The 24,522-nt window shown below is 39.2% G+C and overlaps 1 protein-coding gene and 1 pseudogene across 8 annotated transcripts in view; one reads left to right on the forward strand and one right to left on the reverse strand.

Annotated features, from left to right (window-relative positions):
• Positions 1–2,700: 2,700 nt before the first annotated feature.
• LOC125156101 (DNA repair and recombination protein RAD54B) overlaps positions 2,701–24,522 on the reverse strand; it is a 96,417-nt gene continuing 74,595 nt past the window's right edge. For all 8 annotated transcript variants that reach the window (XM_047841801.1, XM_047841798.1, XM_047841804.1 and 5 more), the window contains 6 exons: positions 23,818–24,108; positions 19,684–19,859; positions 10,701–10,962; positions 8,871–8,937; positions 8,479–8,679; positions 2,701–2,994 (listed from right to left, as the gene is read on the reverse strand). In XM_047841801.1, coding sequence (XP_047697757.1) covers positions 2,777–2,994; positions 8,479–8,679; positions 8,871–8,937; positions 10,701–10,962; positions 19,684–19,859; positions 23,818–24,108 — 1,215 coding nt within the window. In that variant the 3' untranslated portion in view covers positions 2,701–2,776. The remainder of the gene's footprint in view (positions 2,995–8,478; positions 8,680–8,870; positions 8,938–10,700; positions 10,963–19,683; positions 19,860–23,817; positions 24,109–24,522) is intronic.
• Positions 4,728–5,441, forward strand: LOC125156103 (proteasome subunit beta type-6-like; annotated as a pseudogene).

A 24,522-nucleotide genomic window follows, 5' to 3' on the forward strand; every position in this document is an offset into this window, starting at 1 on the left:
CCATCATCTCTTTGACCTCATTTTTTACTACTCTTACTCTCTCCACAATGACCTCTGGCTGTTTCTCAAACATGTCATACACTCCTTCATCTGCCTCAAGGCCTTTGCACGAGGTTCCTTCTGTCTGGGACATTTTTCCAACAAAATGTCATGGTTCTTTCAGGTCTCTGCATAAATTAACCCTATATAAATAGCAATCCACAGCCCCACTTTAATATCTTTCCTTTATTCCACTTATTTTTCTTCATAGCACTTATCATGTGCTGTATTACATATGTGCATTGTTTTCTGTGTGCTAGAATGAAAGTGCCAGGATGGAGACTGCCTGTGGTATTCATTGTTGTACGCACAACCCCAAGGACAATGTCCAACATGTGCTAGCTACTCAATATTTGTGGAGGGACACCTGGGTGGTTCAGTCCATTGAGCGTCTGGCTCTTGATTTTGGCTCAGGTCAGGATCTCAAGACTTCATGAATTTGAGCCCCAAGTCAGGCTCTGTGCTGACAGTGTGGAGCCTGCTTGGGCTTCTCTCTCTCCCTCCCTCTCTGCCCCTCCCCACTCTCTTTCTCTCTCAGAATAAATAAATAAACTTTAAAATTAGGGGTGCCTGGGTGGCTCAGTTGGTTGGGCATCTTTAGGCTTAGGTCATGGTCTCATGGTCCATGGATTTGAGACCCACATCGGGCTCTGCATTGATGGCGTGCAGCCTGCTTGGGATTCTCTGTCTCCCTCTCTCTGCCCCTACCCTGCTTGCTCTCTATATCTATTTCTCAAAATAAATAAACGTTAAAATTTGTTTAAATTTAAAAACTATTTGTGGAATGACAAATGAATATACTCATTTAATCAAAATTAAGGAAGGCAAGAGTTTCAAGAAGAAAATGTTCGCCAGTATTTAATGTGAAAAAATGCTGAGATAAAGACTGAAAAGAGTTCAATGCATTTATCAGTTAGGATGGAGTCCAACAGCTTTGGGTTGACAGTGCCCAGGAAGAAAGAAAGGAAGACATTAAGAACTCTTTTCTGAAAATGGATAGTGGTAGTGACTGCACAACACTGTGAATGTACAAGTGGTAACTCTTTCTGCAGAGTCTAATTTTTCAAATAGTATAAAGCAAAACTTACACTATTTTTTAAACTTTCACATCAGCTCATCCAATTAAATTATTCTGCCTACAAGTATTTACAATTGAATGCCATCAATTATAATTACTAAAATGCTTTTCTTCAGCGATACGTCGTGGAAGTGTCATGGGTCAGCTTCTGTGGAAAACACGCTGAGGCAGATTTGTTTACAGGGAATTTGTTGGGAAGTGCTCTTTAGAACAACATCTGTAAGGGAGTGAGGGAAGCATGACTGAACAGAGAGAGAGGCTGAACTGCACTAAAGCTGCAGCAAACGCCTCGACTGAGGAGGTCTGGAGCTGGACCGTCCTTTAGACTTGTCCTGAAGAGCTCTGGACAGCTTTTCAACCTACATCAACAAATCACTGGGTGACAGCTACCCTGTGGAGGGAGCGTAACCTTGGGTGAGGCAGCGCTTTTCAGCTCAGGGCTATACTTAGGCAGGGATTTGGCTAGGAGTGGTGGCAGACACCTAGGAAAACAAACACACTGGCAATCTGGACGGCACGCTCTAGCATCCACTACAGTTTAAGATAGACAATAAAGCTACTAGTTTCTATCATTGTATTTTTTTAAGGATTTTACACCTGAGAATAACATGATGCAAGATAGATACTGAAAGAAGTTTTATATGGAAAGCCTCATATATGAGGTCTATACATAGGGCCAAGAGACACCATTTTTGCTTATTATTAGTTGACTACTTCCTCACCTCCTCAAATTTAGGCCTATTCATGAATCCTAGATGTACAACTGCCCAGGTATGGCACTAGAAATCTGAAGAACTCAGATTTGCTCATACATAATTGTTGAGTCTTTATTCAAGACCTCAAGACAATATTCAGCCTAAAAGAAATTTTCTAAATGGAAGCAGAAGCTGATTGTAGACGCCCCAGTTGGAGACTGAGAAATTCCTTTCTCCTTGTAGACTTCAGTCTTCTAAAGCTTGCTTTGTACATTAAAATTAAAACTCTCTTTTTGATGTCAAAAATTACTACAGACAACCCTTGACATGAGGGTAGCCGAACCTTTCTTAATTCAGAATACAAACAATGTTTGGTGGACACTGCTTTACAGACTGCTAGCCAGTGCCCCATGTGTCTAAGGTCTCAGATTAGGAGCTGGTGTTCTGATGTGTCCCATCATCCTTCATCTCCTGCCCCAACCTACTGACCACGCTCACTCCAACTGCTTTGCAGCAACTATTACGTTCAGCATCGTCAGCCTCTGCAGTCCTACGTGCTGATTCTCTTGCTCCCTAGAGCTATAGTTTAAACTGATCAAGTTTTTCAATGGTCTCACACATCTGTGTCTAATATTCCTAATCAGATTAGATTTCCCAGAGACTGAGACTAGGTATTTTACCTTTTTATATTCCTTATTAAAATTCTTTAATGGGTATTTAATAAAAGTGCATTAATTATGAAACATTAATTAATAATCTGATGACAGAAGCATGTCTTTAATATTTCAACATTGAAGAATACATACAAAAAATTAAGCAACTCAAATTTTGACCATGTATCAAAATTATATTTTGCAACAAAAAATATAACTTAAATAATTCTATTAGTTTTCAAAAATTACATTTAATTATTATGTTAATTTTTTAAAGAGTTGGCAAGAGAATGTCATGAAGTAATCACTTTTTATATAACAGTACTTTGGTTGGTTATGTTCTGAAAAAAGAATGAGACATTTTCTCTTATTCTTTCAAGAAAAGGATCTGTAAGATTTAAATGATCTCCAGAAAAATGTTTCCATTGCTTCAGCTGTGACATGGAGAGAGGTTTCAGAGAGCTAGACTTCTGGTGATGTGGACCAAGCTGACAATTTCTAGAGATAGGGACTTTCTCCAATGAATCACCTGAAATAAGTAAAACAATGAGAAAATCCTTAGGCCAATCAATACCCTACTATAAATAGTACTTTTTTTATTTTATGACACAATGAGCTTATATAATTTATTACATTTTAGTCTCTGACTTCAAGGGCATCGTGGTCTACATTAAACAAATAATCAAAGAGATGTATTACAGGTATATAATCCCTTACCTAAAACCTTTGGGACAGATATGTTTCCAAATTCAGAATATAATTGGAACGATCTGGGACAGCACTCCATCATCAAACACATTAATATTCTGCAGCAAGTCATATGAATAGTCTTATGAAATGGGTTAATGACTACTTTAAGTCACATTGACTTAAAGTTTTTGCCACCCAATAAGTTTGTTGCAAACTTACAAAGAAAAAAAAACAACTTCTGGTCTTTCAATCTTCCTAGATTTCAAAATCGAAGACAAGGCACTGTGCAGCTGTATTACAAACAGTGGTAAGGGTAAGGAATTAAGATACAGGGGACTCTGAGCACATGTAACAAGAACTGACTTGTTTTATTAAGATCTGAAGGATGAGAAGGCAAGAACCAGATGAGGAAAGGAGGTGAAGCACTCCAGGAGAAGGAACGAAAGTGAAGGGAGTCTGGCACAGTCTGACGAACTCACAGGAGCCCAAGGCAACCAGAGAGCCCAGAAAGCAAAGCCAAAGAAAGATGCAAGAAGTTGAGTAATGCAGGGTAAAGTGCATTCAAGGACCAGATGCAAAACACTGTGATCAAATCCTGAATGGCAGAGGCTAGTAGTTACTCATGAAATCCCTATCTCTTTCCTCCAGGCCACTCAGCCACATTTCTCTAGTCTCCCTTACACTTAGATGCAATCATGGAGTCTGGCCTATGGAAGACGGATAGAAGTGCTCTGGTCACTTCCAGGGCTGGCTTAGAAAAATCCCCCATATCACATGGTTTTCTACCTTTCTTCTTCTCTCACCTGCTGGCTGGCAGATGCAGGGATCCCAGCAGCGAACTGTAAGGCCTAAGAGGATGGTAGAATGAAAAGTGGAAGAAGCCTAGATCACTAAATCACCTCTGAGATTTAGTAGTAGTAAATAGCGAGTAATAGTAACTAGCTGTCCACTAGTTACTATTATGTGCCCTGTGACATGAATGAGAAATACACTTCTATTGTGGTAGGCCACTATGCTTTCCTGTTACAGCACTACCCTATCCTAACTAACCACTTTAAAGATTTTAGTCTTAAATATATAAACAGGGCATCTGGGTGGCTCAGTCAGTTGAGCATCTGACTCAGGATTTTGGCTCAGGTCACAAGCTCACAGTTTCTGAGATCAAGCCCCGCATCAGCATCTGCGCTGGCTGCATGGAGCCTGCTTGGGATTCTGTGTCTCCCTCTCTCACTGCCCCCCACCCCGACTCACTCTTAAGTTCTCTCTCTCAAAAATAAACATTAAACAAGTAATAAAGATTTTTGTCTCAAAAAATCAATTGACTAATTAATTAAAATGAAGGGGTGCCTGAGTGGCTCAGTCAGTTGAATGTCCAACTTCAGTTCAGGGTTTGAGCCCCACATTGGGCGCTGTGCTGACAGATTGGAGCCTGGAGCCTGCTTTGGATTCTGTGTCTCCCTCTCTCTCTGACCTTTCCCTGCTTACAATCTCTCTCCCTCTCTCAAACATAAATAAACGTTAAAAAATTAAAAAAAAAAACCAACTTTAATTAAAATGAAGATTTTAGAGGAGGAAGATGGCGGCCACCTTAGAATCTGGTGGAGGAGCGGGGTCTGTCCCAGCCTGGGGTCCCGAGGCTATTGCCCCCGACTGGGAAAGCCAGGAAGTCTCCACAGGGACCACTATCATGGCCATACAATTTGAAGGGGGTGTGGTTCTCGAAGCCGACTCCAGAACTACCACAGGTCCTACATCGCCAATCGAGTGACTGACAAGCTGACCCCTATCCATGACCGTATCTTCTGCTGCCGCTCAGCCTCAGCAGCAGATACCCAGGCAGTAGCTGATGTTGTCACGTATCAGCTTGGTTTCCACAGCATTGAGCTAAATGGGCCTCTGCTGCTGTACACAGCCACCAGCCTCTTTAAGGAGATGTGTTACCTATACCGGGAAGAATTGATGGCAGGAATCATCACTGCAGGCTGGGACCTCCAAGAAGGAGGCCAGGTGTACTCGGTGCCCCTGGGGGGGTATGATGGTAAGGCAGTCCTTTGCCATTGGGGGCTCTGGGAGCTCCTATATCTAGGACTATGTCGATACCACCTACCGAGAAGGCATGACCAAGGAAGAGTGTCTGCCAATGCCCTCACTTCAGCCATGGAACAGGATGGCTCCAGCAGAGGTGTGATCTGCCTGGCAGCCATCCAGGAGTTAGGGGTAGAGCAGCGGGTACTTTTGTGGGACCAGATTCCCAAATTCACCATTGCCACGTTACTGCCTCCCTGATTCCTAGAATTCTAGGAGACAGTAAGAGACACCCCATAGCCACATTAAATTCAATAAACACTTTGTCAAAAAGAAAAAAAAAAGAAAAAAAATGAAGATTTTATAATCTCTATCTTTAAGAGTAATGGAAGCTACTGAAAGGGTTTTTTTTAAACATTTTATTTATGGGGGCACCTGGATGGCTCAGTTGGTTGAGCATGTGACTTTGGCTCAGGTCATATTCTCATGGTTCTTGAGTCCAAGCCCCACATCAGGCTCACTGCCGTCAGCGTGGAGCCTGTTTTGGATCCTCTGTCCCTTTCTCTCTCTGCCCTCCCACACCCCCCCACCCCCGCCTGCTCACACTGTCTCAAAACTAAACATTTTTTTTTTAAAAAAAGCATTTTATTTACGGGAAATTTCAAATATATATAAAAGTTGACAAGATAGGGGCACCTGAGTGGCTCAGTTGGTTAAGCGTCCAACTTCGGTTCAGGTCATGTCTTGCAGTTTATGAGTTCGAGCCCTCCATCGGGCTCTGTGCTGACAGCTTAGAAGCTGGAGCCTGCTTCAGATTCTGTGCCTCACTGTCTCTTTGCCCCTCCCCCCCATTCACTCGCTTTCTCTCTCTCTCTCTCTCAAAAATAAATAAACAATAAAAAAGTTGACAAGACAGAAATGAAGAACCTAAAGATTTATTAGGCACCCCACCTTCAGTAACCATCAATAGCCAATCCTGTTTTATTTAGGCTTTCTCTACTTCCTTATTATTATGAAATCAATATATAGTACATATCATTTCAACTGTACATATCATTTCAACTGTAAATATTTCACTTCACATTTCTAAAAGATAAAGACTTCTTTTAAAATTTCATCACACTTAAAACTGTCTTTCCTTAATATCTAAATCCTGTCAATGTCAAAAATCATTGAGGTCTTAAGAGATGACAACATCAAGAATCTAGAAGACAGCAGGATAATACCTTCAAAGTACTGACAAAATAAAAACAAAAACACCCTACTGACTAGAACTGTACACCTAGCAAAGACAGCATTTGAGAGAGAGAAAAAAAACAAATATACTTTGAAAAATCAAAGATTGAGCGTTAACCACTAGTAGGCCTTGGTTGGAATAAGCAGAACATGAAAAGACAATAGGGCACCTGGGTGGTTCAGTTGGTTTAGTGTCTAACTTCAGTTTAGGTCATGATCTCACGGTTTGTGAGTTCAAGCCCCATATTAGGATCTCTGCTGTCAGCACAGAGCCTGCTTTGAATCCTCTGTCTCCCTCTTCCTCTGCTCCTCCTCTGCTGCTTGTGTGCTCTCTCAAAAATAATAAACATTAAAAAAATAATAAGAAAGCAAAATAAAATAAAATTATAAATGTACATATTTTCAGACCCAACAGCACTGATAATTTACCTTATAGATGTACTTGAACATATGGGAAAAGATGTATGAATAAAGATATACACTGAGTGGAAAGAACCTAATTGATATACCTAATTATACCCGTAATTATACCTAATGATACCTGTGGGGGACAAGTAAAATGGAGGATTATATAAGGGAAAAAAAGAATAAGGAAACCTTCTGGAATGATATGGAAAGATTTCAAGATATACTATTAAGTGAAAAAGGTACAGACCTATATCTATTTACTATGCTACCCTTTATTGGTAGGAAAACTGGACAAGAATATATATTCAGAGTTATTTGCATGAACATAAAAATATATCTAGAAGGACACACAAAAAACTAATAATGGTTATGGGATAGGGGCTAGAAATTAGGCAGACAAGGGTATCATAGAGTTTTCATATATACATTTTATATATTTAAATATTTGACCATGTAAATATATTAACAATTTATAAGTTAAAATACTTAATTTTGAAATCTGTAAAATAAGATAAAATTGATTTTAACAGAAAATTTGACTAACATGGCACAACTCTAAACCACGTAATTAAGAGAATATACATGGTTTTCATACACACAAGAAACATTTACAAAGTGACCACATACAAGGCCACACACATCATTATAGTTACCAAAGAATCAATATCTCACAGACCATATATCTATCTGACTACATTGCAGTAGCCGGAACACAATAACAAAAACTAAAATACATTTAAAACATACTTTTATACAACACATGAGTCAAAGCAGAAATCACAGTGGAAAATATGAAACATTTAGAACTGAATAATAAAAAGACTGCATATCAAAATTATGAGATTCAGCCGAGAGGAAAATTTACAGCCTTAAATACCCACTTTAGAAAAGAAGTCTTAAAATCAAGCTAAGCACTCCACTTGAAAAATAAGAAAAAAAACCAGAGTAAATACAAGGAAAAATGAAGAGAAAATAAGCAGAAATTATTAAAATAGAAAAAGCATACGAGAGAGAATCAAATGTTGACTTACATAAAATATAAATTCTTCCATGTCAGTCTTGTACAGTCTAACTTCTTAAACCTTTTCAACACAATTTACCAAGGGACTTCAAACCACTGGATATTGCTTGCTCAAGTCCTACTCCTGATCCAGTTCCTATCTGAACAGTGTCAACTCTGAAGGGCTGACATTCTCAGGCTCACTTAAGCAGCACTGGGAGTCTGTCAAGTACTGAGAAGTATGGTGGCCCATGCTAACTGCTTCAGAAGGTATGACCACATTATAAATAAGCTCTAAACCAAAAAAAACACAGTAGGATTATTCTGTCAAGTATGTTTTTTAGGAAATAGAAATAAGGATTAAAAACATTTTTTGTAACTCTGAAGTCATTATACCAGGACTTGAAAGATTTTCCTAAACAAGTTAAACATTTAACAACTAATTCAGAAGATGCTAAATTGAGACAACTAATAAGGTTCTAATTAATATTTTCTCAAATATTCATCTGGCAGGTGCCCTATGACCTGAGAAAAAAAAGAAAAGTAATAAACGCAAATGGTAAATATTTCAGTTATTCTGTATTTAAATGTTTTCAACTGCTAAAGAGAGATAAATTAACTTTACCATCATAACAGAATTAAAATACAACTAACCTGTATGATCTTTGTCTCCTGTACATTCACAGTCAAGCAGGTCATGGGTAACACAATGTGAACTTTCATGTAATGTAAACAAATTTTTAAGCTCCTCTACTGAGAACTGGATATGTTCAGAGGTCTTGGTTAGGTCTACAACTGCCCCTGAAAGATCTTGCTTACTGATTTGTCTCTGATAAATCTTTTCTTCTATTGTACCTAAAGAGAAAACATTGATTAGATTTCCTTCAGATCTTTAAGTCTGTTATTTTTGTAGGGTAAAACATGTTTATTAGCATACTGTTTAACAAAATAACAATATTTCTGATATCAAAGTACAGACTGAGCAAAAAAAAATTGTTTTAACTCTTCAAAAGACTACATTTTTTGTCATACTGAAGGGTTATTACCTGTGGTTAGGAGTCTGTAAATATGTACAGGATGTTTCTGACCATCTCTCCATACTCTAGACATTGCCTATAGAAAACAGATGAAAATTCTGAGAGTACAGTGGAAACCAGTAGCCCTGTCCACATAAGCATATTGCTTATACTAACAAGATAAGCATATGCTTATCTTAACATATGTAAGATTAGGAATTCTAGATTTCACTTATAGCTTCAGAAAACAAAGCCCAGGCATACCCAAGCATTCTCCACTTCATACTCTTTTCCTGGAAAGAAAGGTAGGAATGAACACTCACTATCGTACTGTAAAAAAACTGCAGAGTTGTCACACAACAGTGAGGGGATCTATCTGCATCAAAGAACAGGACAGCAAATTTGGACAGCAAGAACTCAAAGAACCAAGTATAGCATGGGCATGGAGGGTTTATTCTCATTCCAAGTAGCTTATGAATCCCTAAGATACCTGCAATCAGTTCAGGCTCTGGGTAGATTCCTGTGGTTTCACAATGTATCAATGATAGTGTAAACAGTTGGTGTTAAAATCCCACACATTCCAAAGAAATGTCTCACTTTCAACCAGCTCCTGGGAGATAAACTCTAAGCCCTTGTCAATTCCTGCCTGATTAGAGCATCTTAGTTTACCTAAGGCCTTGGGCCACAGAAGATAGTTTTTACCAACAATTGGACTCAGGTGTGGGCTATAGACCAGTTTGACCTGTGGTGGGGTTGGAGACTGAGCAACTTAGGTCAGCCACACTGGTACTCCATGCCTACATGACTGACCTCCAACAAAATCTCTGGACACCAAGACTTGAGCAAACTGCTCTGGATGGCAATACTCCAATATGTGTTGTCACTCATCAGTGCTGGGAGAATTAAGTGTTGCACATACAACGTCAGTGGGAGAGGACAACTGGAGGCTTGTGCCTCATCTCTCCTGAACTCCCCATGTGCCTTTTACCTTTACTGATTTTAGTCTGTTTCCTTTCACTGTAATAAACCGTAACTATGAGTACAGCTGTTTTTCTGGGTTCTGTGAGTCCTTCTAGTAACCACTGAACCTGAGGGCTGTCTTCGAGTCCCCCAACATAGACACTAAGTGACTGCAAACTGTAGGTAGAAATCTGAAAATATGTGAAGATAGACTGTATTCCGAAGAAAACAAAAGCTGCTTCTGAAATATTTTTCTAAATCAGTTAACTTAATATCTTTACTACACCCTGCACAAACACTGATCAGAGCATCTATAACACTTTATTTTCTTTCCCTGATGGTCATGAGCATCCTGAAGACCCAACTGTGCAGTAGAGTAGAGAACAGAGAAATACAGGTTTAGGTCTGAATCTTGGCTCTGCCTCTTCTAAGCTATGTGGCCCAGAATAAGCTTCCATATCTTTATCTGTAAAACAGGCTGATAATATCCACATTTGCAGGATTATTGTGAACATTAAACAGATGTAAAGCACCTAGCAGAGTGCCTGATTGAAAGTAAGGGCTCAATATGCAGCAATTCTATATCCTCTTCATCTTCATATCCCTGGCAGGCTTTAGATCCCCAGTATGCATTCTATAATGTTTTTTTTTTTTTTTTAATGTCTATTCATTTGTGTTTAGAGAGAAAGAAAGAGTATGTGCATGCACACAAGAGGGGCGGAAAGAGAGAGAATCCAAAGATCCCAAGCAGGCTCCTTGCTGTCAGCGCAGAGCCCAACACAGGGCTGGAACTCACAAACCATGAGATCATGACCTGAGCCAAAATCAAGAGTCAGATGCTTAACCAACTGAGCCACCAAGCCACCCCATAATGTTTATTTAATTCATAAATAGTCATACCTGGATATCAGTGGCTGGATTCCAATCAATATCATACAGAATTAAGTGAGATCCTCCAATAAGGTTAAGTCCCACACCACCAGCTTTTGAACTTAACAAAAAAATAAAATCAGAAGAGTATTTACTATTAAAGCCATCAACAATTTGCTGTCTTTGAGAGACTGGTGTTTGTCCATCAAGTCTTGTAAAAGCATATCCATGACGCCTGCATACTTCTTGTAGAATATTCAAGGTTTGTGTGTAGTTGGACACCAACACCACCCTGCCAATCAAAAAGAAAGAGTCTTTATATATAATTTTAAAGCAGTATTAGGTTTTTTTAATTGAAAGGAAATACTACAGTGATACTATCAGTGATATTTATAGAACATGCAGCAATGACCTTGTACAATTAAATCACAGGTTCTCCTTAAAATTCAATTTTTAGGTTTTTTTATGTTTATTTTTGAGAGAGAGAGAAACAGAGACAGAGACAGAGTGAAAGCAGGGGAGGGCAGAGAGAAAGGGACACACAGAATCCAAAGCAGGCTCCAGGTTCCAAGCTGTCAGCACAGAGCCCAACACAGGGCTCAAACTCATGAATTGTGAGATCATGACCTGAGCCAAAGTCGGACACTTAACCAACTGAGTCACCCAGGCATCCCTTAAATTCAATTTTTAAATCAATATCTAAGAGATGTCCAGTATTAAGATACTGCTTTCTGCTTTCTTCACCTCTCTGAAGCCACCCTAAAAACATCAGAACAAGAAACAGAAATAACTCTACCTTTGATAAAGCAAGGAGATAGTTATGTGTGAAAACAGAGAATAATGGAATGGTGACCTGCTGAGGAGTACACTGTAAAACCTAAGTGCCCAAGGAGGTAGATTCTAATAAGAAACAAGCACAAATTTATTCACATCAGGGAATCTTAACATACTTCAGAAGGAAGGTGTTTAGACTGCAGCTATTATAAGAGCACTGGTAAACAGAATCCAAACTCTATTCCCATGACTATTCTTTCTCAGCTAGAATGTTTCTATTTTGGAGGAAGTAACGCAAAGAAAACTGAGACCAAGGGACTCTAGAAGGCAAGGTTATAGTGAGAAATCAAAATGAAAGTCTGTATACTGGACGTACGATCCCAGTTCCCTTTTACTGCCAACTCCCAGAACACCAGTAGCCAGGCCTTCTTCTCACATCCCACCTCAAAAAGATAGTATTGGAAGATTCACCTCTGGAATGATTTAAATGACCCTGAAGAAAAGGTCCACAGATAAGGAGGCCCCAAATAAAAAAGCCAGCTCACTGTCTAATTACCCAATGAGGTCCACCAGTCTACCAGCCCTACCCGGGCACATGGAGTGTTCAATTAACGTTTTACTACATCAATCATAAATATGAATGGATCACCAACTATTTGAGGTAAGGTTCCATCATGAAAAATAGAAACTAAAATGAATAAACAACAAAAAAAAGAAACCTGTATGAAACAGAGCAATGGAGGAAACAGGAAACAATTTTAAGAACATAATTAATATCCTCAAATAAGAAACATCAGGGGTACCTGGGTGGCTCAGTCAGTTATGAGTCCGACTTCAGCTCAGGTCATGATCTCACGGTTTGTGGGTTCAAGCCTCACGTCGGGCTCTGTGCTGACAGCTCAGAGCCTGGAGCCTGCTTCAGATTCTCTGTCTCTGTCTCTCTCTTCCCCTCCCCTGCTCACACTCTGTCTCTCTCAAAATTAAATAAATATTTTAAAAGATTTTTAATAATAATAATAATATAAATAAATAAATAAATCCAGAGAGAAATTCTGGAGATGAAAATGTGGATATAACAAGATAGCAGTGACAGCACATGATCTGGCAATACACTAGGGGAGCTGGGGATTGCACTGAGAAACAGGATGCAAAGGCAGAGAGGAAATGGGGGCTGTTGCTTTACAATGAGCTTTTTAACACCTTGAAAAATAAAAATTTTAAAACAATAAAATAATATAAAAAGTAAAAACAGTATTTTTTACAATAGCTAAAGCAAAAAATAAAAATAAGGTAAAGAATCTTTCCTATATATTTACATTATTAACACTGGAAATCTAAAAACAATAAAGCAAATTTTAACAGTTATAATTTTAAATATCTATGCTAAGAAGGGAAAGATAATCCAACAATATATTTGTGTTTCTTGTACCAGTTACTTTTTGTTACATAACAAACCATCCCAAAATTCAGTGGCTTAAAACAACAACCATTTATTTTCTACTTAGCTTACAAACTGTAGTATTAAAAAGAAAACCACAGGGGCACCTGGGTGGCTCAGTCGGTTAAGCCGCCGACTTCGGCTCAGGTCATGATCTCGCGGTCCGTGAGTTCAAGCCCCACGTCGGCTCTGTGCTGACAGCTCAGATTCTGTGTCTCCCTCTCTCTGACCCTCCCCCATTGATGCTCTGTCTCTCTCTGTCTCAAAAATAAATAAACGTTAAAAAAAAAAAAAGAAGAAGAAAAAGAAAAAGAAAACCACAGACCCAAAATGGCATCACTTAGGTCAAGACCCCAAGTCAGTAAACAAGACTTGGTAACTAACCTAATTGCAATTTCAGTCCCCAAGGAATGTAACCTTTAACCAGTCAACATGGAATTTCCTGATCAATACCAGGAAATGTACTGATAGACCCCTTCAGCTCCCCTTAGGAGGGCAACCCTGCTTAAACAATGCATTCCTTGCTAATAAATTCCTTTCTCCCCACCCCCCAACACTCGGCCTTGAAAACATTTTTGTTAGTTTAGCTCAGGAGAGCTCCTCTGTAGTTACTTGCTAGATGGGATGCTGCCTGATTCAGGAATTGTTTAATAAAGCCAATTAGATCTTCAAATTTACTTGGTTGAATTTTGTTTTTTAACAGTAGATTGGCAATTTAGGCTGGGCTCAGCTAGAAGATTCCTCTGCTGGTCGTGGCTGGGCAAACTCAAGCATCTGCAGTCAGCTGCCAGGTCAAACTGGGGACTAGCTGACCTACTCATCAGGCTACCCAAGGTTTATTCACACGGTGACAGAAGGGTTCCAGGAACCCAAGGGAGGAAAAGCCCCAATGCACAAGATCTTTGCAAGTCTCTTTTTTTTTTTTTTTTAAATTTTTTCAACGTTTTTATTCATTTTTGGGACAGAGAGAGACAGAGCATGAACGGGGGAGGGGCAGAGAGAGAGGGAGACACAGAATCGGAAACGGGCTCCAGGCTCTGAGCCATCAGCCCAGAGCCCGACGCGGGGCTCAAACTCACGGACCGCGAGATCGTGACCTGGCTGAAGTCGGACGCTTAACCGACTGCGCCACCCAGGCGCCCCGCAAGTCTCTTTTTTGTGCCATATTTGCCAACACTGCATGGTCCAATGCAAGTCATGTGGCTCAGCTCAGAGTCAGAGTGGGAAATCACTCACAATTACCTAGCAAAGGAACATGGATACATGGAGAAGAACTTAGACCATTTTTGCAATCTACCATAATCCCTATACTACTATTTCAATCATTTTTCCTTCCTCTTTCTCATCTATTATTGTCAGAGTAGGCAGTTAGGCTTTAACAGGATGCCTGGAAGCCAGCAAAGGGGGAGTCAAGGCCAGTTACCAGGGAAGTTAGCAACCTGTCCCAGCAGTATTCCACAAACAAAGCCACAAAAAGCCAGATCAAACCAGACAGGCCCAAAACAAAGAAGGTCAGAGACCCTGACCAAGTAAGGGGGAAAAGACGCAAAATCCTCCTCCCAAAGAAATCCTCTCCCCAAACAATAAATAGCCCACCCCTCAGTTAACAACAGTCAATAGAAGAGAGAGACCCAAACTTCTCCCTTGAGTTCACCTGCTCTCCAGAGTGTACTCTCACTTGAGTAAACTCTTCACTAGCACAACTTAACCACTCTGTCTGGTCTGTCCTTGAATTCTTTTCTTGTGACAAGACTGAGAGACTGCAGTGATGTTTTGGGACAGGCTGGATGGAGGGCCTGGAGGTCTCCCCCAGTTCACCTAGCAACCTTATAGGGATGAATAATATTATCTAAACATAGTTTTTTCTGATCTAACTTCACTAGAAGGAAAAAAACCTCTGGCTTAATATTTTCCCCCAACAAATCCTTACAAGGCTAGGTGCAGATTGATGGGATAGGTGACTGTCTTAGGACTCTCAGACAAGCCTCTTTTAGAGGTCTCGAGCAGCTCCCCCCCACACACAAGTACATACCACTTGGAAACAGGCTATTATTTTTATGTTCACTAGACTGTCCCCTAAAGCAACTGAAATGTGTAGGCAAGGCGTCAGGTCTATAGTACAATGCAAGCTGAACCCAGCAGGAGAGTCTCCAACAAAGAGAAGCACCGGGGCTGGAATGTGGCATAAAGTCTGCTCACCAAGCCATGAAGCCTAGTGCATGAATGCAACAACCAGGAGGGAAAATAAATGTTTTCAAATTTTGAAGTTTCTTTTTTTTAAATTCCACAAAAGGGTCACCCGGTGGACAAGAGTTCTCAGATATGCCTCCACCCCGTTCTAACACATCTTAACCTACTCAAAAACACCATATGTGCTAGAAGATGTCTTCCCAGAAGACCTAAAATATAACTATCTGGTTCAAGTCAATGGTAACACAGTAGTCACAGTGAAGACAGTAATACTACTCCTGGAACCAAACACTACAACTTTTTAAAGGTTTGTGCACAGGCAGCCCAGCCTTGGAAAGCCTGGCCTCTACACTCAGTTTTTTATTAAAAAAAAAAAATATATTAAGCCATCACTCAACACCTAAAAAACAACCCAATTAGAAAATGGCAAAGGACTTGAATAAACATTTCTCCAGTGAAAACATAGAAACGGCCAGCGAGTATATGAAAAGGTGCCCAACATCACTAATCATTAGGGAAATGCAAATCAAAACCACAATGAGATATCATTACACATCCAATAGCATGGCTATTATCAAAAAACAGAAAATAACACTGTTGGTGAGAATGTTGGAGAAATTAGAAATCTAGGGGCGCCTGGGTGGCTTGGTCAGTTGAGCGTCCGACTTCGGCTCAGGTCATGATCTGGCAGTCCGTGAGTTCGAGCCCCGCGTCAGGCTTTGTGCTGACAGCTCGGAGTCTGGAGGCTGTTTCGGATTCTGTGTCTCCCTGTCTCTGCTCCTCCCCCATTCATGCTCTGTCTCTCTCTGTCTCAAAAATAAATAAATGTTAAAAAATTAAAAAAAAAAAGAGCCTAAATGTCCATCAAGTGATGAATGGATAAAGAAATTGTGGTTTATATACACAATGGAATACTATGTGGCAATGAGAAAGAATGAAATATGGCCTTTTGTAGCAACGTGGATGGAACTGGAGAGTGTGATGCTAAGTGAAATAAGCCATACAGAGAAAGACAGATACCATATGGTTTCACTCTTATGTGGATCCTGAGAAACTTAACAGAAACCCATGGGGGAGGGGAAGGAAAAAAAAAAAAAAGAGGTTAGAGTGGGAGAGAGCCAAAGCATAGGAGACTGTTAAAAACTGAGAACAACTGAGGGTTGATGGGGGGTGGGAGGGAGGGGAGGGTGGGTGATGGGTATTGAGGAGGGCACCTTTTGGGATGAGCACTGGGTGTTGTTTGCAAACCAATTTGACAATAAATTTCATATATTGAAAAAAAAAAAAAAGAAGAAGAAATGTGAGTCTAAGGGCCCTGTTGGTGTTACACCTTAATTCTGTGATAAACTAAACATATTGTTTGAAATGTATTATTACACAATCTGTTTAAATCTTCAAAAAATTAAAAAAATAGAAAGTGGGTGTAAAAAAAAAATTTAAAAAAAAAGAAATCTTGTGCACTGTTGGTGGGAATGTAAAATGGTGTAGATGTTATGAAAAGCAGTGTGGGGGCACCTGGGTGGCTCAGTTGGTTAAGCCTCCAACTCTTGATCTCAGCTCAGGTCATGATCTCACAGTTCGTGAATTCGAGCCCCGCACTGGGCTCCATGCTAACAGTGCAGAGCCTGCTTGGGATTCTCTGTCTCCCTCTTTCTCTGCCTCTCCCCTGCTTATACTCTCTCTCTTTCTCTCTCTCTCTCAAAATAAATAAACTTTAAAAAAGAAAAGACAAACAGTATGGTGATTCCTCAAAAAATTTTTAAAAGAATTCCCAAATGAGCCAACAATTTCACTTCTGGGTATATATCCAAAAGAACTGAAGGCAGGGTATTGAAGGAATATTCGTACACCCATGTTCATAGCAGCATTATTCACAATAGCCAAAAGGTGGAAGCTACTTAAGTGATCGTCAACAGATGAATGGATAAACAAATGTGGAAAATACATACAATGGAATATTATTCAGCCTTAAAAAGAAATTCTAACACATGCTACAACACGGACGAAGCTTGAGAACATTCAGCTAAGTAAAATAAGCAAGTCACAAAAAGACAATATACTATATGATTTCACTTTTATGAGGTACCTAGAGTAGTCAAATTCACAGAGACAGAAAGTAGAAGGGTAGTTCCCAGGAGCCAAGGGGGAGGCAAGCCTGGGGAGTTGTTATATACTGGGTACAGTCTCAGTTTTGCAAGATGAAAAGAGTTCTGGAGATTGGCTGCACAATAATGTGAATGAACCTACCACTACTGAACAATACACTTAGAAACAGTTAAGATGAGGGGCGCTTGGGTGGCTCAGTGGGTTAAACATCTGACTCTTGATTTTGGCTCAGGTCATGGGATCAAGCCCCATGTTGGGCTCTGCGCTGACAGCATGGTGCCTGCTTGGGATTCTCTCTCTCTCTCTCTCTCTTTTATCTCTCTCTGTCCCTCCCCTGCTTGTGCTCTCTCTCTCTCACTCTCAAAACAAATAAACAAACATAAAAAATATTTTAAAAATAGTTAAGATGGCAAATTTATGTTATGTGTATTTTACCACAATTTTTTTATTAAAAAAAATTTTTTTAATGTTCTGAGAGAGAGAGAGCATGAGTGGGGAAGGGGCAGAGAGAGAGGGAAACACAGAATCTGAAGCAGGCTCCAGGCTCTGAGCTGTTATGACAGCACAGAGCCCAACGTGGGGCTCAAACTCATGGACCAGAAGATCATGACCTGAGCTGAAGCCAGATACTTAACCGACTAAGCCACCCAGGCGAGCCTTACCACAATTTATTTAAATGTTTATTTATTTCGAGAGTGAGAACATGAGTGTGAGCGGGGGAGGAGCAGAGGAGAGGAGAGGGAAAGAGAGAATCCCAAGCAGGCTCTCTCAGAAACCATGAGATCATGACCTGAGCTGAGATCAAGAGTAGGACGCTTAACAAACTGAGCCACCCAGGCACCCCTTACCACAATTTTAAAAAGGCCGAGGTAGGGGCTGAGGGGAGTAGAATCTTTTCAGATAATGGAAAGCAACCGAACACCAGCCTATGCCACTGGCAGAAGTGCTGCTGCTTCTCTCAGAGAATAGGTAGGGTATAGTTTTCTTAGAGACCCTCAGGCAGTCAAAATGACCCTATCCCAACTCTACCCCCAACTCTACCTTCCTCATCATTCCTTTCTTCCCACCACAAGACGTACAAAATCCCCTACAGCATTTCAAGGATAAATTTCCATACATAGTTTCTATCTTTCTTTTCTCATTTCCTCTAAAACAATTCATTCACTATTCCTTGTCCAATAACAACTACCAATCCTTTCCTCCTCAGAGAAGAGAAAAAAAATGGATCCAGTAACACAACAACAAAAAAAGCAAATAGTTAAGTCTGAGTTAAAGTTTATACTCATAAGAACTAGATCACAATCTGCACATCTATATTATACATGTTCTTTTGTACATATGAAATATTATAAAACATTTTAATCAAACTGTATTAAATACTTTATAGAAAGTTTCCTTATTTTAATTCCTTCATTGTTATGAAAAATAAACCTAAAAATATGCACAAGTCAAATGATATTATAAATGCTCCAAAGAGGTTATGCCAGATCCCTTGACAATTAAAAGTAATTACTATTTTGCAATCTTTTCTAAGTATTTTTGCCTTAATTCACAAACACAGTTTGAGACAAAGATAATTATTAAGACACAGTCCCTGTATTATAAATACTGATATATAAGAGAACTAAAATGAGAACTAATATGATGTGAGAAGAGCTCCAGGAGAGGTAGGTACAGGACACAAAGGGAGTACAGAAGAGGGACATCTAACTCAATCTGAGGCTGGGGGCTTCCAAGAGGAGAAAGCAATGGAGCTGAGTCTTAATGAAGAGAAAAAGCTGGTCAGATGAATGAGAAGTGAAGGCAGCGGAGGCATGAGAGCTTGTAACATGTAAAAGCAGAGGGTGAGAAGCAGAGCAAATGGCAGGTCTGGTAGATGTTTGGTATGACTGAACCACATGTTAAGTGTGAAGAAGTGGTGGCAAATGAGGCTGGAAAAGGAGGCATTAGCCAGTCATGAAGAGCCTTGCCCAATGTGCTACATAGAGTTTAGAAATTCCTGGAAGACAATTAGGAGTCTTTGAAGGACTTTCACGGAAGACAGTGATATGTTCGCATTTGTAGTTTAGAAATATAATTTAGGGCAATGTTGATATGTGATGAGGTTGGGGCACCTGGGTGGCTCAGTCAGTTAGGTGGTCGACTTCGGCTCAGGTCATGATCTTGCGGTCCGTGAGTTCTAGCCCTGCGTCGGGCTCTGTGCTGACAGCTCAGAGCCTGGAGCCTGCTTCATATTCTGTGTCTCCCTCTCTCTGACCCTCCCCTGTTCATGCTCTGTCTCTCCCTGTCTCAAAAATAAATAAAGGAAGAGGAATAAATTAGTAGGTGTTAGATATCAAAAGATGTCTCCAGGTTTTTGTAAACATATGTATCTACCTTTAGATACAGTTTTTCTTAAATAAAGACCATGATCCCAAAGAAGGAGGGAGAAGAGGAAGTAAGGCTATAGTCTAAACCAAAATTCCACGAGCACTTACAAGCAAGTTTATTAAATTGATCTCTTACTTTTCAGTGGGACGAAGTTCACGGATAACGGCTAAGAGCTTCAACAGCACTTGGAGTTTTCCTGACTCTTCCTCGGTAAACATGAGAGGGTTGTAATCAGCAGGGAACACATTTACCAAGCCTTCATATAGACTCCTTTCTTCATTTTCATCCCACGTTGAGCTACATTCTTTTCCCTATTCAAAAGGATGTTTGTTAACTGGCTCATGTTTATTTTGTTAACTGGGAGGGAAAGAAATGCTAAAATTATGGGGGGGAAGTGAAGATTAATAGCCACCTGAAAAGACCAAGTTAACTATTATGTAAATCTTCACAGGTTACGATGTGATCATTTTTGAAAAAGGTAACATGCATCCTACTGAGTTCATTACAGAGCCATTCGATGCAGTCTCCTAGTGCAAGCAATCTTCACCCTACAAGGGCAGCATCACTGCCCACATGTTCCTTGGGAAGGGGAGGAGGGACAGCAGAGAAATAAGAGAGGAAACTACAGTACAGTGATACAACTGTTCTCTCCAAAACCCTAAGATCTCTCATCACTGATACATCCTTTCTTCTCTTCTTTCCTTCCCTCTGCTATTACTTCTCTTTCCTGATTTGTGGGCTTCACACAGCACCTCCCAGGTTATACTCAGAATCAAGCATAAGAGTTTACTCACTCTTATGAGCAATTTCTCGTAGCTATTTCTTCCACAAGAAGGAATAATTCTGCCATAAGTTAACAGAAATTTATTCTTACTTATATTTTTGTTTACATTACCAATGGTTTTTAGAATACTTTTAGTCCAAAGTGATTATCAGCACCTTTGAAATTCTTTTTCCAAAAGTGCCTAGATGACATGTGAATACTTAACTAAAAATATACTTATTAATAACTACAGCACTTTTTAGGTTAAATTTCTGAGACTGGCTGGTCTCCTCACTTTGTTCCACATTTACCAGATTTATCACTGTTTTTAAAACTTTGTTCAGTCTACTCCACCTGCCTGGAATGCTTCCTCATTTTTCTGTCCAATTATCCCAATCCTATAGATACTTAGGGACCCAATGTAAATTCCATTTGATTATTTATAGCTCTTTTTTGGGTGGCAAAGGGGGCACTGAGTCTTAACCTTTATGGTTACAAAATACAGTTCAGCTTTGACCTTACTTAATTGAGAAGTTAACTATATACTTTATTATATTTCCCTATGTTTTCATGGGTGTTGTATTCCCTCTTTAATAATTCCAGAAACACTTAAAGGCAGTGAATCCTGTACTGTAAGATGCTAGGCACAAAGTACATTTGGCTTATTTCCAAAATATAATAATAGTTGGGTAAAGTTGCTTGATTAAAAGTACCTGGAAACCTAAGATACTAATATCACTGGAATATACAAGGGGAAAGAGATGGTTGCTGGCTGCTTCAGCTTAGGTCTGCTAAGATGCCTATACCTTGGAGAGGTCATCAAAAGACCACAGACCCAGGATCTAGTCCACAGCTTTTCACGTTCAGAAACTAAGTAAGTTTAAGCTCTAGGCAAATGAGCCATACTAATCAAATTAAGAAACAAAGTCAGAATATAAATTTATTGACCTTCAAAGGAGACTTGCCTATTTAAACCAAGTGGCCTATACATTCTGTCACATGAAACCACAAGGGAAGCCAAATCATTAGCATAAAGTTGTCTGGTGAATATTAAATAAAAATACAAGGGAAATGGTGATCTTATGGCACAAGTTCTTAGCCAGGAACATGTAATCAGAATCACTTGGGGAGTCGCTTTTTCCAAATCCTCATACTTGGGTTCTACTCTCAGAGTTTCTGAATCAGTCCATAGGTGTTGAGGTCTGGACAAATGGAGTTTTAAAAGCTTTCCAGATTATAATGCATAATACCCCTAATTAAGAATCAACTAATAGATATCTTCATTCTGTGACAGCCTGATAAATCACCTCCATCACAGGGGAGTTTACCAGTTAGACTTCTCATATCAGCCAATCATGGCATTCACTCTTCTGACTCTATGTAGCCTTTGGTTATCAGTTACACTTCTTTTGGTTATATTCCATTCACATTTCCTGAAAAGAAACCCATCACCTTGACTGAACTTGGGAAAAAAACCTAGTTTCAACAGGAATACCTTTATAAAAAAAACTCTGCTTAAAGGTTGTTTATACATGTGGAAGGCTCATTTCAGCCACTTTCTATTGATCCTCATTTGCTATGATGTTAGAGGAAAGGCTTTACCAAACAAGACTCAGATTGTAAGTTATGCACCCTCTTTGAAGCTTGTGGTATCCTGTGCCTATTACTAGTTAACTGGTGCATTCTGGGCTATGATAAAGTCTACCTTTTAAGGAAGAATTTTTGGCTTCTATTTTTGCTGGGCATCATGCCCAAAGGGTTTAATTTTTATCACTGTATATAAAATCTGTTTCTTAAAAAGTTGATTAATAAATTGTTATAATCCTGCTTACTGCAGAGTTACAGAAAGCTGACTTCTCCTATGATAAACTATGTAAATATAACTCATTGAAGGATAAACTTGAAGAATTCTGGTAGAACACTCCATTTTCCAAGTATATAACTAATGACCTCAAGCGTGATGCAGCATCCATGGGTTTTCTTTCGTTTTGTTTGTAAATTATGATTTTACTGTTTAAAGAAAAAAATAAAAGAATAAAAACTGTTCTAAAACAGTGTTAAGAATGAGCTGGGGATAATAGAGTTTTCATAGTTATTGTGTAATTTCTATGGTCAGGCATTCTGCTAGGTTGTTTCCATGCTATTTCATCAAGTTGCCACAGGAACTTGATGAAATAGTATGTTCATAGGAAGTTATTATTGTCTCTTCTTTGGAAATAAGAAAAATAAAGGCCCGCAGATGGAACTTGACCATGGTTAAATTTGCCCTTAAAGGGGCACCTGGGTGGCTCAGTCAGTTAAGCATCTGACTTCGGCTCAGGTCATGATCTCACAGTTCATGGCTTTGAGGCCCACATCCAGCTTTGCACTGACAGCACAAAGCCTGCTTCAGATTCTCTGTCTCCCTCTCTTCCCCTCCCCAGCTCATGAAAAATAAAAAAAAATTTTTTTTAATTTTTAATAAAAATTTGCCCTTAAAGAACTGGTAAGCGGTAGAATAGGAACTGATACCCAGTTCTAACTCCAAAACAGAAAACTCTCACTATACTCTAAACTGCCTTAGGTTTATTAAATATCAAAATGGTTAGTTCAACTATATAGTCATTAAAAATCATACTTGGAGAAGGTATCTAATTGGGAAAATGCTCTCAATTTATTTAGTGGAAAAAAAGTAGATTTTAAAATAATAAGCATAACATCATTAAAATTAAGTTTCTCTAGAACTAGATTATATATACGTATCTTTGAGTCCCTGTTTCCTCACAAAAAAAAAAAAGTGGGGACGGTAATAACAATACTTATTCCACAATTTTGTAAAGAATAAACAAAATAATGCTAGAAAAACATTTAGTGTTGGGTACATTTATATGCTTAATAAGTTTTGGCTAAGATTATTACTATCGAAATATGGGTTTTTTTTCTGGCTAGAGAGCTTTATTTCTTTATAATAAATTCCTAAAAGTATTGCTAGGCCACAAAATACATACAGTTTTAAAGCTTTGGTACACATTGCCAACTATCTTTCAGTTACACCAATTCACAGTCTAATCATATGACTTTATTTTTCTTCTGGTTTTCTGAGTTTTATAAATTTCATACAATATGTATCATATATTACTTTTATAATGGGAAAAAATTAAATTATTTTCAATGATAAATTTTCTATTTGTTTGCACCAAACAAAACTGATTGGCTACATATATATAAAATAGGAAGGAGGACCACAGCAAAGTATTAGTTAGACAAGATACCAAAGGGCATGGGGCAAACTCTAGAAGGCAGTGCCTCACATCCATTTCACCCCTTGTTCAGTCCTATATGTATGGACATGTTCTGAACAAATAGAAGCTAGATAAGCTGTACAGATGAAACATATAGGAGAGGCTAGAGAGCTTCTCGAAAACCCACAAATGCAACCCCTGGGGTTGGCCCAATTTGCCCTCTTAGACTCACATGACACTGAACCCTTAGCTCACATCTCTGACACAGTCTCAGATACTACTTACCTTTATAGAGTTGAACAAAAGGCAGGGGTGATTGCACAGCTTTTTGAGAGCTCCTATACATATTAGATGAGGACTATTTCCTAACAACCCTTGAAGGCAGAATCTGACAGCCTGAGAATTCAACAGCTTTCGATAAAGCTCAATCTGTAGTGCTCCTGGTCGGCAAAAGACTACATTCTCTATTTTAGGTGGAAGATACTTATTTATGACTTCTTGGGTTCTTCTAAGGATAAAGAGTCCAGTGAGGCAAGTAAGTTCAGCTGCTCTTTTCTCTCCTAACTCCTTTTCTTCCTACGGAAAAATCGCAGACTTAAAAGTATTATAAACAAAGAATTATTGCAATTAACAGGAACATTAAACATTTTATATCAATAAACCATTTACTAATTACATCCCTTCAGATTTTTTTTCTAACAGAATAAATTCAGTTTGAGTTTGGGATAGAAAAACCAATCATATTCTCTTTGTTCATTTTTTTTTTAATTTTAAATGTTTATTTATTTATTTTTGAAAGAGAGAGACAGAGCACAAGCAGGGGAGGGGCAGAGAGAGAGAGAGGGAGGGAGACACGGAATGGGAAGCAGACTCCAGGCTCTGAGCTGTCAGCACAGAGCCCGATGCAGGGCTTGAACCCAAAAAAGATCATGACCTGAGCCCAAGTCAGGCTTAACCAACTGAGCCACCCAGTGACCCATCATCTATTTA

The sequence above is a fragment of the Prionailurus viverrinus genome, chromosome F2 (genome assembly GCF_022837055.1).
Source record: "Prionailurus viverrinus isolate Anna chromosome F2, UM_Priviv_1.0, whole genome shotgun sequence".
NCBI classification, from domain to species: domain Eukaryota; kingdom Metazoa; phylum Chordata; class Mammalia; order Carnivora; family Felidae; genus Prionailurus; species Prionailurus viverrinus.